At 41.4% G+C, this 16,908-nt stretch overlaps 1 protein-coding gene across 1 annotated transcript in view; it reads right to left on the bottom strand.

Annotated features, from left to right (window-relative positions):
• The window catches only part of MAGI1 (membrane associated guanylate kinase, WW and PDZ domain containing 1), a 353,741-nt gene that overhangs the window by 85,100 nt on the left and 251,733 nt on the right, over positions 1-16,908 (bottom strand). Inside the window, exon 3 of the mRNA XM_010570894.1 lies at positions 3,975-4,094. Coding sequence (XP_010569196.1) covers positions 3,975-4,094 — 120 coding nt within the window. The remainder of the gene's footprint in view (positions 1-3,974; positions 4,095-16,908) is intronic.

Here is a 16,908-nt window from a genome sequence, read left to right as displayed (position 1 = left end):
GCTGCATTCAGCACAGCCCTCTGAAATACCGCTGCTTCCACTCTCTCCCTCCTATTTGTAATAGCAGATAACTGCAGGCACACGATATCTGCTGAAATATTAATGAGAGAGAAGTAAGTGTTGTTTTAATATTCTCCAGGCCAGTAACATGAAGTATAAAGCAGTTACCTGATCTGCCCAGGGCCACTCAGCAGCCGGGGAAGAAACGGGAGTAAAATCTAGAAGTTGTGGTTCTGCTCAAAACAGCCCTCCCTTGGGGTCCCTGTGAGAGCCCGCAATTCAAATGCAGAAGTAATTGCTAAATAATTAGTAGCCTACACAATTACTTCCATGCATCCGTCAGTATTTTATGCCCTGAAGAAGCAGTCAATAAATGCCTGAGATTATAATTATCATGATTTCCTATCCACCAGAAGGCCTAGACAATGCGCAGTCTAAAAAGATTTTTCCTTCCTAATGAGTACTGTCAATGGGAATTACTAACCGGCTTGAGCATGTTGCATGCAGCTTTACCAGCATGCACGTGGTGCAAAAAGCACCAATACTGGTACAGCACCACAGCTCTGGGCAGGTCTTCCAGAATTTCAGCACCAGCTCCTGGATTCATGTGATCAGCATGTAGCTTTCATTAGGGGAAAAAAGAAGAAGTTTCTAGGCTTTATGGTTAAGAATCAGCATGTTAAAACGAACTGAAAACCTCTGGAATTAAGGCTTGCAAATGCCTCCTCCCATCTGATCACAATTTTTGCAGCATTTTGTGTGAAGAACACAGCAGAGAGGTGACAGGTGACCAGAAAAGCAGCTGCCATGCCCGCTCTGCATTCACCGGGACGTGAATCAAAAACTGCCCAGAAGAACCTATTTGCAGTGTGCCAGAGGAAATAAGAATGACATGCAGCCCAGTAGGTAGGCAACACCTTTTTCTCCCTATTTAGCTTGCAGTTTCTCTCTGCAATTACAGCACTTTCAAAACCCAGGTTGTTCTTTCAAAACCTGATACACTCTCCTACTCTTTTATGGTTTCCAACTGTTCTCTTCTGCATTTTCTTTATTCTTTCCAAATCAATAGTATCCGTATCAGCATCAAAGTCCTGTGTATTACCCCTCTTCTGACTGCTCCCTGTTTTCTAATCTTTCTCCCCGGAAGTTCTCTTCAGTAAGTCTTACTAAAAAAATGTTCATGTTACATCTTCTCCTGCAAAGTTTTTCCCAATGATAGTGGCAGTATTCACGTGGCTTTATGCCTTTCAAGAGGCAAACAAATGTCATCCAGTAATACCAAGACTTTATCCTGATCATTCAGGTCAGACTTCCTCTCCAGCAGCTGAAACACAGCACAGAAATACAGGGCATCCATCTATCCACCCCACCACCACATGCAGACACTTACAAATTAAGGGCCAGAAGGGACCTTGGGACCACCCTGACCCCAAACCACCAGCCTGCTTGAGCCACATGAGCTTGTAGCTGCCAGGCTCACGAAAACTTCCCCAGTCATCATCACTACTCTCCGTTTCATAGAATTCCCCTTCCTTCATCTCTAAGTCACCTAATTACATTGTAATCAAAAGCAACCTTTTCTTTGCAATTGTTTGATTCCCACTCAGCACAACAGGTAGTATTATTAATAATAAAAGCCACGCATTAAAGGTATTATTTTATTGTTCTTCAGAGGGAAATAGAAGATTATTTCTTTTTGTCGGGTTCCATCCCTCTGGTTTAGAATAAGACATCACTGGCAAGGTCAAAAATACAATCAACTTCTTCTTGGTGGTACATTTAAAAAAATAAAAACAAAGGCAGCAGCAAAATCCAGCATAAAACAAATGACAATTAAAGTAATCTAAGACTATAAAGTTGGGCAATAACAAAGACTTGGACATTAGAAGTCTAACTTACTTTGTGGTCTGCGTTTTTGGCAGATTGGGGTTTTTTTATAGACAAAATTGCTGGAGATTACAGCACTGAGTCTGAATCACACCAGCTTCCAAGATCTAATCAAGATCAAGAGTGTCTTGATCAATACTATTGTAAAATAAGATTTCCAAAAAATGTACAACAATGCCATTAAAGAAATCTTGGAAGGCAGCAAAATAATTTCTTGAAGCTGTAAGTGAAAAATGAACTTTATTTATTTCACATTACAATCAAACAGTAATGTGTCTTGATGCATATGTGCACAGATGCATCATCATTATTTGCTTTATTCTTATTGATTTTTCCTTCCATGGGCCAGCTCTCCAGAACCACTATGCACCAGCATCACTGATGTCAATGGAGAAAGAGGCTTCTCAGCACTTCTGACAAATTATTCCTTTAAAGTTCAGACACTTCTATCACCCACAGAAATGAAATACGCATTAGACTTATGAGAAATCAACCTCATCTTCAGCAGCTCAAAAGAGCAACCCATGAAATCTAAACAGTTTAGCTGCTACTGCATATAAACACATAAGCAATGAAACAACCATATTATAACTGTCCCAGATGGGTACAGCATTTCCTGAAAACTGATTCCCAGCGTGTCCCAGCAGCCAGCTTACAGACAGTCACCCATTTTGTCTTTCCAAGTGGAAAGGTCACCAGAACAAATACGATCAGGAAGTAACGGCGAGGCCGTTCAGCTGATCTATTTCAAGCACCATGACAAAGAAAACTAATTTAGTGTTATAATTAGAAACACAGAGAGGAAAAAGCTCATTTTGGAGAAGTGCTGCTGCTGGAACGTTAACATTGGTGCCGATGGAGCTAATCAGCTCAGAGAGGTGGAAGAGTGAAACCAAATTATACATTTAGCATCTTCATGCAAACCAGGTTTGACACTGCAATTGTCTGCAGTTGGGAATAAGTGCAAGGTTTAAAGGTGACCTTACAAGAGAGCTTTTAAAGAAATAGACTAAACAAACAGTGTTTCAAGACTTTTTTTTTTTTAGAGCTTGAAAACCAAAACCACATGTCACAATCTTTTCTGTTCATATTTGATACTTTTCAAAGACTATCGGCTATTTCTGTGTAGTTCATATTTTTAAATGTATTTCATGTTTCTTATTACCAGCTGCAAGAATAAGGCTTTTTCAACTTCTTGTAATTACAAGAAGACCCATTTAATTTCTTGTAAATGGAAATATGACATGAATGAGCTGAAGTACACTGGAAGGACTTTCAAACCTGTAATGTATTTCTTTTCATTGTCTTCTCAAGAGGTACATCTGAATGTTCGGGGGGGGGGGGGGGGGGGGGGGTTTAAAAAAAACAAACCAACAAAAACCAAAAAACACCCCAAAAGGAGTTTTCAGTTTAAAGGAGATATAGATTGCAGGTTTAGTTACACAAATCCTATTGTGTACCTAAACATGGCCCATTTGCCTTGCATTTCTCTGGGAGTCAAAGCTATGTTTTTCCTGCTCTCACCCTGGTGATATTTCAGTGCCCCTTGGCTGTCTCAGTGAGGTTGTTTGTAAAGCTGTGCTGTAAAAAGGATCAACACAATGACCCAAGTTAGAAGTAATTATCCAAGAATAAAGAAGGAAAAAAAAAAAAGGCTAAACCCAGTGCATCATGTAGCTGCACAGTGAGACACAATTGGGTGATGAAGGATATGTATTTAGGGAAGATGAAGGGAAAGAGAGACAGCAGGAGGGAAGAAAAAGTGAACAAGGAGATGAGCCATAGCAGATAGAACAAATAGATGCATTTTCATTCACTGCCACACTGCCTTCCCTCAGTATTTTGTAACTGGACTTTCCTGGCCTACTGAAGTTAATCTTTTGAGGTAGTTAACTTCAAGGGAAAAGACAAAAGCACAGCAGTATTGGAATTCCCTCTCTCAGGGTACACAGAGAAAAGGGAAGTAGAGCACTAGGATGGAAAGTGAGGTCCTAACTTGAGCTGGTTAACTCAAGCAAGGATGATGCAAGTCTGGTGTCCTACCATGGTTACTTGGAAGTGCTTTTTCACTGCCCGTGGCTCCATACCTTCATAAGTTCCTACTTCCAGAAGGGTCCCACTTCGCTCCAACTCCAGAAACTCCTCCACAGTCAGAAAGTTATAGTCCACACCAGGCACTTCTCCTTCTCTCGGAGGGCGGGTTGTGCCTGAAAGGAAAAATTAGCATGTTAATATAGTTGTTTTCTTACTAAGAGTTAAAAGGGACAGTAAAAAATGATCATAAAGATACAACAGCATCTGTAAAATACAGTTCTGTGAGCTACACAGACAGCAGTGTCAAAAGAGTTCAGTTAGAAGTTAGGAGCCCATGTAAAAACAAGACATAGATCGCAGGTTGAGCTGGCAGTACCAGTTCCACTCAACGACAATGTTTTTGATATTCTCAGAAAGACTGTCTGGCAAAGAAATCTCTCATATCACATGCAGAAGCACAGCTGGAAGAGTTTGGTATCTGGGAATATGCCAGCAATTACCTTCCTGCCATTAGCACAGTCTCTCATACTTCAGCCTCACTAAAATTGCAATCTGTATTCTCCGATAAAGCAACTTCTTTCTAGCTTCCATTATTTCTGTATCACCTTATCTCACCAAACATTCTTTTACATCATAAAGATCTTTTCTCCCTTATTTCTTTTTAATATTTTATCTCTATTTATGTTATTATTTTTTATTCAGCATTAAAAACTACTGTAAGACAGTTTTGATGCACCGTTCACACATGCTCACTAAAGAGACAACCTGCAAACACTTCTCACTGAATTTCACCTATAAGCTCATTCCAGTTCAAGAAATACTTTTCCTTTTGAGTAATAATTCACACAGAATCTCTCTCTAGCACTCAACAATTTAAATAGCACCCATGGAGAACGGGGCCCCAGTCACTGCTACTCTGCCAGCTCTGAAACTCTTCTCTCTTCTGACCAATTTACAGCCCTTTGAAGCATAGTGTAAGATGAGTCATTTCATGACTTTTTGCTAAGATGGCTTGGGCCACTGCATTTTAGGTCACCGAGCACAGCTTAATTGATTAGGATCAATTTCTGTTCAATAGCCTTTATTTTCCATGACTCTGGAGGCTAGGAGATGGCTGTCTTCTGTACATCTAAGATTAAATATAAATGATAGATTTACAGATGGTACAGCAAACTGAACTTCAGAAGAAAGAGCAGCATTAGAGAGTTGGAGGTGTCCGAGTGCTGCGGCCGCAAGCGATCTGCTGGCTTGGGAATAACTTTGGAGATGTGGAAACCATACCTAACATTTAATGAAGCATGATTTCTCACTTCTGTGGGACTCTTCCGGCCCCTGGGCAGTGACTTCTCAGTGCATATAATTTCTTAAACCCTCTATAAAAGGACTGAAGAAAGTATAAAGAAGCTGAGCTTCTGGAAACTAATTGGGAAGATTCCAGCTCTCAGAAGTTGAAAGAGCATAAATTTACCATGCCTGCATCTGGCAAATGTTTTCCTCAAGTGCCAGGGAAGCGGAAAGTCTGCTTATGCCCTATTCATCTGAGAGACTGTTCAAGAGGTCAGTCTTGACAGAGTCACACCCTTGAAAGACTAGATTAATTTCCTTGATAGACATCCACTTTCTCTAACATCCTCCATTTCTTGTTTCAAAATAGAAACTCTCTCTCTTTTTCTATTATTTACCATCAGCCTTCAGATAGTCTATAAATTCCTGTGCTTTTTCTATCATTCCTTCTCTTGGAGCTCTGTGAATGGGTGAAGGCAGGAGGAGGAAAAGCAAAAAAAGGAATGGAAATGGTGATGAATATCTTCATCCTACTAGCAGAATTACTCTTTCCTATTAGAAAGGAATCAATTTTGCGTCCTTTGTATTTCTGAATCCTTACAGTAAGACTACAACAATTTTTACCGACTACTTTGTAACAGAGGACAGATGTGTTTCACAGATCTACACCAGAGAAATAATGGAACTGCACCACACACCCCTCTCTGCCCGAGTGCCTGCGCTTCCACCTAAAGGCAGGCAGCCAAGCTCAGCGGGCAATGCCCACGCAGGTCCCTCCCTGGCATGCAAGGAGCGGGCACGCATCCAGCCGCGGGGATGAAGGGTCACAGAGCCCGCAGCATCTCCTCCCTGATCACCGACACTGCTGTAGAGGTTCAGGTTGTGAGGACCCTCACCGGAGCATCGTGGCTGTTGACCACTGCCAGGTTCCCCTAAACCAGCCCGCAAGAGGGAAGGAAGAACGAAAAGCCTCAGCAAAAAGTATGTCCAAGGATGTGCTGTAGCTGTCCCATGCCTGGAGCACAGTGGAAGTGAGAATTAGACTCTGTAGTGCTCCTCATCCAATGCATCCGTCAAACGTCACCCCGAGCCATGTGGCACCTGAGCCAAGTGACAAAGATCGGGAGATGCTTTTTCCCAGTAACTGACAACACACGTTCATGAGACACAAAGATCAGGGAACTTCAGGACTCATTTTACTTTATCTTCTAAATCCCTCTTCCTCTCTTTACCTACATCTTCCCACAGAGAGTATTTATTAATCATTTTTTTTTCTTTCTGAATTTTTATAGCGGTGAAATTGCAGTCAGCAGTTTACTAGTGCTGGCTGCCTATTTGACATGACAATTATATCTCTGCCATAATTCCTCTGAGCCATTTTAATGGATCTATTTGTTTCATCTCAGTGTTCTCAATTTCCTGAATATGTTCAAGTCGAAAAATCGCAGATGTGCTTGCTATCAGCGCGATTGCCTGCAATACACGCTGAATGCATTAGAAACGCCAAGTCGCCGCGTAAAAGAAAAACATTACATCACAGAGATAACATTTGCCACCTCACATCGGTCCTCAGCAACAAAAGGAGGGAAAATAAAAACTACGCTGGTTAGGGTATCTTATCTGGGCAAAGGCGAAAAACCCAACGACTTTCCATGTTGCTGTCTAGAGCAAAGATTGCTTGCAGATGCTCGGGCTGTTATCCTGCTTCACATCTGAGCAAGTGTTACTGAATGCAATTCAGAAAGGCAGGGGGAAGGGAAAACCCGCCTCCGTTTTTCTTGTAGCAGAATGACAGGCTGCCGGCTGGACACACGCCTGGCAGATGGCATTTCAAAGAGTTTTCATGAACCATCTGGGATGTGTACAATGATTACAAACCACACTTACAACAAAGCCAGAAGGGTTGCTTCACAAGGGGGGTGGGGGGAGAGGGCGGGCAGAAAGAAAGGGGGGAAGAAAAGAAAACCAAGAGGTGCATAAGCAAACTCGACGACTTTTCCTCAGGCACAGGACGCTAAGAATAATCGGCACCTTCCACCCTGAACCCTTCCACGGCCTGAAACAACTGCTCGACTACTGCGCAAGCATGTGTGTGTGCAGCCCAACACCATTGCAGGCTGAAGCTTTCTGCTGATAAACTCCAAACTGTAATTAATTCTCCCATCGTTAACGTGACTTCATTATGTACAAAGCATAGTGTGTGTGTGTGTCCTCCCTCCCTCCCCCTTTAAATTGCTTTTCAGCGTCCTTACCACAGGATGGTCATCACTGAAGAAGAGGGCTATGGAGATGACTGTACGTTTTATCAGAGCTAATAGCAGGTCAGACCACTGCTAATGGCAGAATTAATTGAGCACAGTGAGTGCTGTAGATGGCCCAAACAGGAGTTAAGATACTCCAATAGAAAAGGCGAGCCAATCATATTTAAATACGTTAACCTGCCTGCCATGTTTGCACTGAAATATTAAGTGGCATCAAATCTTATTGCCATTAGGTAGCAATTTAGCAAATTAATTTGAGCTATGTCCCACTGTGTGACTAACTCAGAATTGCTAATGCTACAACAAGAAGGAACTGGAGGAGAAACCGAGTGGTTACCAACTCCTTCTGCACATTTAATGGTTCATAAACTTTCACTCTTATTTGGCTAGAATGTCCCACAACATAGATAACTAGTTAAAGACATTATATTCACAGGGGAATTGCTCAAATCTTCTGCAACTACAGCAGACTTAAGAAATTAAATAAATAAATAAAAGGCTACTGGTTACCATTGCAGGTTTTACCTTCTCTCTTGGCCTGGGGAGATAAAACTACATATAACATGGGTGGCTCCGATGCTAGGTGAAATGTTTGCCCAGCTGTTGGTTTGGTTATCACACCCAAGCTAGCTGCATCCCAGTTTATTCATGCATCACTAATGCTTGGGCCACAAAAGAGGATCTCATCATGGGCTGATGACCCCACCTGAGAAACTGCTTCTAGACACAGGTGAGTTTGCCCAAGCAGAGCCCAGTGCTTTACTTAAGCTAACTAAATTAAAGCTTGTCATCCATGCCTAGAATAACTGGACTGTGGCTCAGATGTACTGATGACTATCAACTATTATTCTGAATAATTTAAGTACCCATTTAAAAGACAAATAGCTGCTGCTGTTGTGTTGCCTATCAACCATGTTGACAATTACCCAACATGAGCCTCAATTATAGTATGGCCAGATTGTTAATATGTGATTCAGGGGCTGTTTAGCTCCTTATCAATCTACCAAGGCCTCATGTTAAGCTGTTAATAGCCACTGATGCCCTGCTGCTAAATTAATCAGAATCTTGCTTATTGTAATCTAAAAATAAGACTTCAAAGGGGCCGTAGACACTTCAATTACTTTCTCGTTAAAACAAAAACAATTCTTGAGCAGTAATTCTGTTACCACACACCAAAACAGCCCTTAGCAAGTCATAAAGAAGTTGACTTCTCAAGTGCAGAAGACCTACATCTCCCATTTGCAAAGCAATGATTTCTGCAAACTACTTATCCAACTCCACTGACTGGCAATGATAACCTGGTGAGCCACCAAAATATAGCTGATCAAACCACAAGTCATTTGCTTCTCATCTCCACTGACCAGCTTCTCTTAAAATGACAGATAATGTGGGAGATGTACACTCAAAGTAATGATATAGTTGCTACAACCATATTTTATACAAACTCAAGTCATTGGTCGTTACCAATGGTGAATGGAACTGTAGTAAATAAGGTTTTAATGTGAAGTGTGCAGGGATGCTATTGACTCAGGAAGCTGCAACGCCAAAAGCTGTTGTGAGGGTTTGCTGAGAGGCTGTTTGCGGGTGGGTTAGAAGGAAAGATGCTGTTCTTGCCATTGCTCTTGAAGACTGATATTTTTGTTCATTCAGCAAGAAAAGACTGCTCTCATCACCTACAATGAAAAAATCTTCAGCTGCCAAGGAAATAACATATTAGGAAAACAGCCCCTCTTCCCTCTGCACAGTGTTTAGAGGTCACCTTCTTCCCTCATGTCACAGGATAATTTGGAGAGCCTGCTCTGGCTCTCCTGCATCTGTCACCTATGGTGCCAGATAACTGGAAGGCAGGACTACTTCATAGATCTGCTAATGGCAAGCAGAGAAGGGAAAAGGCAGAGACAACCTCGTCTGTCTCCAGAAGAGGCAACCTGATTAGCAGCCAAGCTTAAAGCAGAACTTATCTGCAGCACAGTATTAGAAATAGCCTTATCTACATTAACAAAAAATAAAGTGCAACCTATCTGTAAGAGAACACTGTACACAGAACTACTTCATCTTACTGACTTCTGGAGTTATCCAAACTAAGACTACTGGCTGTTTTTTTTCAACAGCAGTAGAAGGAATTCTATTTGGACACTGTTATGCTATCCATTATATACCTGTGACCCCACTTACCTATGGTAAGGGGTAAGAGGTAATTTATAGTTGTAACTACATGAAAATATGGAAGTTTCAGAAAGTCCTGGTCTGTTACTAACCAAACATGCTCAACTTATAAATACAATTTTCTCCTGACACTCAAAACTCGGGAAGCTCATTCTGGGATTTTAAATGTTGTCTGTCCCTTCTCTAGCCAGTGACTGGATACCTATAAACCACAGGAACGCGATAAGCATTCAAAGTGTCTCAGCGGCAGAGTAGAAATTCAGTCCAAAGGAGAATGTGGTCTGTCGCTAGAAATTAATTCACAGCTCTGGTAATGATGCATGTGCAGGAACAGACGCTGATTGCCTCTTCCTGGCCACACAGATAACTGCAGTACTAAAAGCAAGTTTCTACCACTGCGGTCAGCAGGAATGACTGATTAAACCCAGAAAACAGCTGACCAAGAAAAAACTGTCTTACTACAGACACATTTCAGAGAGAAATGCATTTTGTGGCTGTGGTCTAAAGTAATTTTTCTTCTATAGGGGGAGATGGAAGGGATTTGTATCACGAGCTCAGTATCTCCTTCTCCCACCAGCCTTTCCAGCAACACGAAGTGCCCAAAGCTGGATCCCACAGCAGCAGCTTGTGAGGATCACCTCTTGCTCACAGGACTGTGCCAGCCACACACACGAGCAATGGCAGGTTGACCCTCCGTGCACGTAAAAGCTACTCTCCCTCCTTCTGAGGTACCATGTCCAGTTGCATCTGTCTGGCCCTTTCTCTCAAAGAACTTCTGACTGCCTGGAGCCTCCCCGGAGAAATGATTCAGCCAAGTCACACAGCAACAGCTCAGAGTTTGTATACCCTCCAGGCACGGAGTTATTTTTGTCCCTTTTAAATCTATTTTTGGTATTTTTGTGGCCTTCGCTGCTACCGAATAAGAACATTGATAATCTTCAACACATTTATCCTTATAGCATTTTGAGGTAGAGAAAGTGGGTTTATTTCTTTTTTTATAGCACAAGATCAGCCAGACCCAGGCTCTCAAAGGACTTCAGGAGCCTAATTCTAGAGAAATCAATGGGATTTAGGAAACCCTACAGATCAGGATCAGGCCTAACAGATTAAAAGGGACAAAAATAGCTTGGTGGTGGCATTGGGGCTTTGCAAGCTTATTTGTATGTGTCGCAAAACACCATGCCATGGCTACGCAAAGCCTATTCAGCATGAGGGGGTTCGCTCTTGAATGTAACATCAATTTAAAAGAAACTGATAATTACCTGATGAAGTAGTTACCTGCCACACTCCCCAAGAAAGCCACTTTAAAAAGACCTGTTTAAGGATCTATGCCAAACATTCAAATACAGCAGCACCTCCCTGACCTGGGAAAGTACCACTGATGGTACTACTGCAGTATGGCAGTTACTAATGCAGTTACAACATCTTCATGTGTCCTTCAGAGCATTCCTTTGCTTTCTCCTAAGGAAAAAAAAAAAAAAAGAGTATTCTGGCATTAAATAATACGTGAATAATAAGCGTTCTTGGGTTTGCAACAGCAGCAGCTCACCTTCTGGATCCCTCTCTTTGAGTGATTGCTGGTACCTCACAAGACACCTGCAGCTGAATCCCTCTCATTTCCCACGAGGTGGGACACCCACCAAGAAGATTAAACTTCATGAACTAATGAGTTTGCCATTAATCCTGTGCTCGTGGAGTCCAACAGCATGACATCCACTAATTTAAATTGTGAGCTACTGATGAAAAAGCAAACTATGTACCTCCTTGGCGAGAAGACCTTAGCTGTAACTACGCACAATTTTATGCTTTCTAATATATGGATTAGTGTAATAAAGTGTAATTTTATAAATCAATAAAGCTGTAGTAACGAGATTGCACTGTAATGTTCTGCTTTTAAATATTGGCACAGAAATGAATGAAAATTGCCATTTGTGCAAGTGTGTATGTGACTTATGGGAAGTGAAATTAGCTGGAAGTAAATTAACAGGGTGATTATATACTTGCGTTTATATTCAGTTTCTCTCATATATACATTTTTAGAAGTCTAGATAATGCTACAACCATGACACACACCTTCATTTCAAAAGGACCACATTTCTTCTATGTAAAAATTGTCATAGTTGCTTTCAGTAGAAATTTTGTCTATCTTGGAAAAGGCTACAGCTGACGATGGTAAATTAAATACATACACTGGATAATTACAGGGTGCCCTTATTAGCTGGTTATTTTTCATCCTGTAGATCATTCTCTCCCGACTATCTCAGCCCAAGCCTAACCTGATCCCTGTAGCGCTCGCTCAGGGCTGTCCCACATCAGTCATCTCGAGCCTTACCATGCAGAGGCACAGTAGTGCTCTACGCTGCGTGCCCGGAGCAGCCATGGAAAAGCACGACGTGGACGAAGATGACTATTCCATACGAGTGTGCATGTTAAATACAACAGGCTAAAGGTGTGCGTGGGGGTGAGTGCTTAAAATCTACTTTGAAATAAGTCACAGGAGACCTGGGATGTAGTGTCGCTCCCATGCAAACAGCACTTTTAAACAAATACTTCACTGCCTTATTTATACTTTCATATTATAGGAAGTAGTTTATCTGGAGGTACAACCTATCTTGCTTTATATCTGCTTTTTTTCATGGCTACTTGCAAAGCTATCTGATTTCTACAAATTGCCAAAGAGAAGGTGTAGCCCAGTCTGAGAGTTTCATAAGTCAAGGGCTAGCATCAAAACCAAGCTGTGAACTAACTGGTCACGGAGGCACTCAGCTGCTGAGAAACAAAACACCCATCAGCTCCCTGTCATGTTTGGCTGAGTGCTGAGCTCAAGACAGTGTAGTATTAAAAATTGTTTTTCATTAACTATTCCATCTTCATGCGGCTTGGTACAAGTTTTGAGTAAGTCATATTTGAGTAGAATAATAGAATAGGTAAAAATAAACTACTCTCAAACCTTTGGCTTAATGTTAGAGACAGAAGACCAGGAGGAGAGGGCTTTGGGAAAGATGAGGGGCCAAGACAGCAGTCGGGACTGGGTATACTGGAAAATCCTGCAAGATGAATTGCCAAGTCGCAGAGCAAAGAGAGACACAAAACCATGCAAGTCAGATAACCTGAGTTCACTGGCTTTCCAGGAAAACTTCAGGGTTTTGTAAGCATTGCACAATCCTTTTCACCCACTACAAAGTACTGGAGGAATTTCCCAATTTGGTGGAAGACATTCAGTGGAGTCTTGAAGCAGAAATACAGTGAACAAGAATACAATGACCAGTTTTATCTTGGATTTTTAAAATAAAACAAAGAATGAAAACTTATTTGGGCAATATATGTGACTATTGTAACCAAAGGAAGAATAAAAAAAAACCTGCATCAGAATCTATTGGTAGCCATATATATGTAAATCTGTCTCACAGTGAGATTAGCAGTAGATCTTCCCAGGAGCAAGACCGGCTGTTTGTTCCCCAAAACAGCACTACCACACAAGCTGCCACAGCCATTGGAAGGAAAAACTTATCTCTTTCCTTTAAAACTTGAATACCAAAAAATTTTAATCTCTCCAAAACAAGATATCCTATTTTCTATTCTACTTCAAGGCTTCAGACATCTCCTATGAACAGATACTGTAATTAAGCTCATACTAAATGGAGTATCCAACACAGACTGAACACCTGCAGCATTTCAATTCAGTTTTCATTCAAAAGCAATGTTTGCTTTTGACACCTGCATACATATGTGCACATATATCCATAAAAAAATATTTTGCACTTTAAAGCCATAGTAATAAATAGGAGATTATTTGATGCCCAATAGCTCACCTGCTTCAACAAAGATTACTTACCTCCTTTGCTGTTTGTCTTCCGAGGCTGTTTGTACTGCTGAGATAAGTACAACACAATGTGGGTCATCCCTGGTTGGGTGTGATATAAAACTCTTTCTGTTGACTTTAATTGCCCTTCTAGCAGACCTTTAATTTGCAATTAAAAGTCTTAACAAAACACCTCACCTAACAGCATGTGCCTAAAACTAGACCAGTTCATTAGTCTAATCTCTGTAAAATTCCACCAAAGAAAGAAAGTCACATAAAACATACACATTTATCTCTGAGGCATTGCCTGAAGTTTGTCTCAGTGACCACATCCAGTCTACTGAAGAGAGACTCAATGAGAGAGGTTTTTTCCCTTTTTTTTTTTTTTTTTAATAAAGAAACCCACAACACCGTTCCACCACACTGTTACAAGACATCAATGTTAGTTATTTAAACCAGCTTTTTTTCCCTGAACAACGTACACTGGAGATACTGTCTCCATGGTATAGTTTCTCCCCTAGCCCAGGGTTGCGAAATGCTATAAACCTAATGGACTTCCAACTGTGATAACCTTATCACACTCTTAGAAAGCCACCAGTCTCCTGTGGCTCTTCAATTTTTGGCTCTGCCCACTCACCAACCCTTGGTTCAGATGGGTCTTGTTACCTGACAAATCCTCCTTGACCTTTACTTAGTAGTTTTCCAGCTTCATATTCAATACTGAACCAATAAATGCAAATGTCTCAGCTATAGCAAGAAGTATGCAGATTATAGAAACACACAGTTATGTAGCCATATGGATGCACTTACTGTAAAACTCAAGGGAAGTACTAGAACAGACAGCAAATCTACCCAGCAATATGCACATTTAGGCACTATTCCCTACAGATCCTCTCCCTTAATTTTACCTGTTCTTAACTGCCACCAATTTCTGCATTTTTTTTCAGTAGCTCTGTATGCACAGCATGCTTTAGTTCTTCATGATTGCGAACACTTTAGCTGGTTGAAAACATTCTCCTGGTTCACTTTCTGTAACGTTGTGATTTGGTGACTGTTCAGGATACTGAAAAAATGCCACCAAACATTGAGAAGTTGATTGGTGTTTGAGTTTCAGAGTCAGCTGTATTGATAATTGGAAGTGTTAAAATGTAAGAGAAAACAAATACATTAATTTTAATTCTTTTCTTACCTCACTGAAATAAAAACTATTACAGCATTTTATTATTTACAGTTTCTTTGCTGTAAATTCCACATCCCCCAGCTCTAACACAGAAAGAGCTTATTAATCCTTGTAGTTTTGTAAGCGCAATAAAATACTAAAGAAAACGCAGGGTACAATACATTTCCCTCACTTTTAATTAAAACATTCCCTGGTACAGTAAGCCTGCTGGCTAGGTAGCACATAACTCTGCATCTTTGCAGTCCGCAGCTAACTGTCATGGTATTGATAATGTATACAGGCTTCTCCATTTATTTTATTGCTTTTTCAATTGTACACAAATAATAAAAACCTTGCCTCCCAATCCTGTCATCACCTATGAATTTCATAGGATATACACCCACGGGGTGCTTTACTCTGCCTTTCTGAAGCCAAGCACCACCCCTATAAAATACTCCAGTGCTTAAACTGGGGACAATGACATAGTGTTTGGCTTAAATGGTCTTTGCTTCATTTCATCTGATTACTTCTAGTTATACCTTCTCTCTGTTAAATGTCCCTGTGTAGGCGTTTATGGCTCTGCATTCACACAAAACAATCATTCCATCACATTATACACTTCGTCATTTTATTAGCTTCTTGCAAATCATTTTCTGCAAGTGCCCCAATTTTAAATGCCATTTTAAACTCATTTGCTGGTTTACCAATGCCTCTCTGGTATTGACCGGCCAACAGACAACACGACACGCCACACGGAGCCGTCACGCCAGCAGCTCCCGCTTTCACTGCGGTGAGTAATTCCAGAGTATCTCCAGGTCCCCACTGTCACTGGTTTGAATCCAACATAAATAAACAGCACACAAAAATTATCCTCATGCAACTGTCTGGCAGCCCAAACAAAATGAGCTGTTCCTTGTCTTGCCTCCAGTTTCCGACAAACAAAACCACCACCAGGTTTTAGCTTGTACCTGTGTTGGCATCACACCGAGGATAAGGAACTTATCCTCAAAACCACAATTACCTCCTCGGCTTAGACACGGTTGGTGGAGGACGTTGTGATCTGGGGTGTTGAGAAGCCAGTTTCCCCAGAAATCTGCTTTCTCGTGCTACTAGATCAGTACGCACCTGGAAAATGAATGCCTGAGAACACACAATCAGATCTAGGCTCTAGAAAACCTCTGAGATGAGATTCTCTCAAAAGTACCTGTATGTTATTTGACTTAGAGGACAGTCAAGCGATTATCAGAGAGACAGAATGCTTTCCTTCAGGACAAGGATGTTACATGGCAGATAAGACCTCACCAAAACCAAAAACAGTTTGAAGCTAAGCTCCAGCACTGATTTACAAACTGTGAAGCATTTTATCCTTTGACAACTGTGCTGAGTCCTTCAGATGATGGATGCAGGTGAAACCACTTTGCCAGACAGATGCTGGTACAGAACTGTTAATGGCACTCTCCACAAATCACCTGCTCACTTCAAAGCACACAAGTATCCCAATTGCTTCAAGACCAATTTCCATGCTTCATGTTAAACATGTGCTCCAAGTTTTTGCAGGATAGCAGCCTAGAGGCAACAAATGTTCTGTGGATCAAAAAAAGAAACAAACTTCTTTTTGTTGTTAGCTGGGGTTCTGACGCAGGAGTCTCTGCTGATTTAAGGTGATGTGCAGTCCCCGCTGCCCATCACGCTGGTGGAGGCAACGAGGGTGGCAGGCACCAACAATCCCACCTCCCAGCACGGGGCTGCCGGACTTCACTGGAGACCCACACTGGCATGCTGGGCTGCGAAGGGCAACGCGCATTTTCTTCACATCTGCTCTCATGAAGGTGACAACCAGTGGCAGAGCAACACGGCGGTCAGAAAGGCTAGCTGACATCTTACCCCATTTCAAGTAAACCCACGAGACGCAGTGAATCAGAGCCTTGATTACCAGACTAGTCATTCATTAATCTGTTAGGAGTCTAAATTCCCAGTACGATGACATACAGATGTATATTTAGACGAAGTCGTAAATGAAGTATAGCAATAAAGCTCAAACATTCAAGAGTGTAATTGGTGATGTATTGTTTTGTGACACTGGAACCACTTTTTAAAGAAATATTTCTCTCACCCCGCTGAGGAAGCACTGCAAAAAGGCAAAAGAGAACTGGAGAGGAATCCCTGCTACCTCTGCAACTGCAGGATGAGAGTGACCAGAGCCCAATGGGTGTGACATAATTTAATCTCAGACATTTTAAATATTTAAAATAAAAATAAAATGAACACCCAATCCTCCAACATCCATGCAAAAATCTAAGCAGCTCCCATTTGTC

This window comes from Haliaeetus leucocephalus, unplaced genomic scaffold (assembly GCF_000737465.1).
Source record: "Haliaeetus leucocephalus isolate CR32 unplaced genomic scaffold, Haliaeetus_leucocephalus-4.0 Scaffold2, whole genome shotgun sequence".
Classification (NCBI taxonomy): Eukaryota; Metazoa; Chordata; class Aves; order Accipitriformes; family Accipitridae; genus Haliaeetus; species Haliaeetus leucocephalus.
This window is presented reverse-complemented; position numbering and strand designations above follow the sequence as displayed.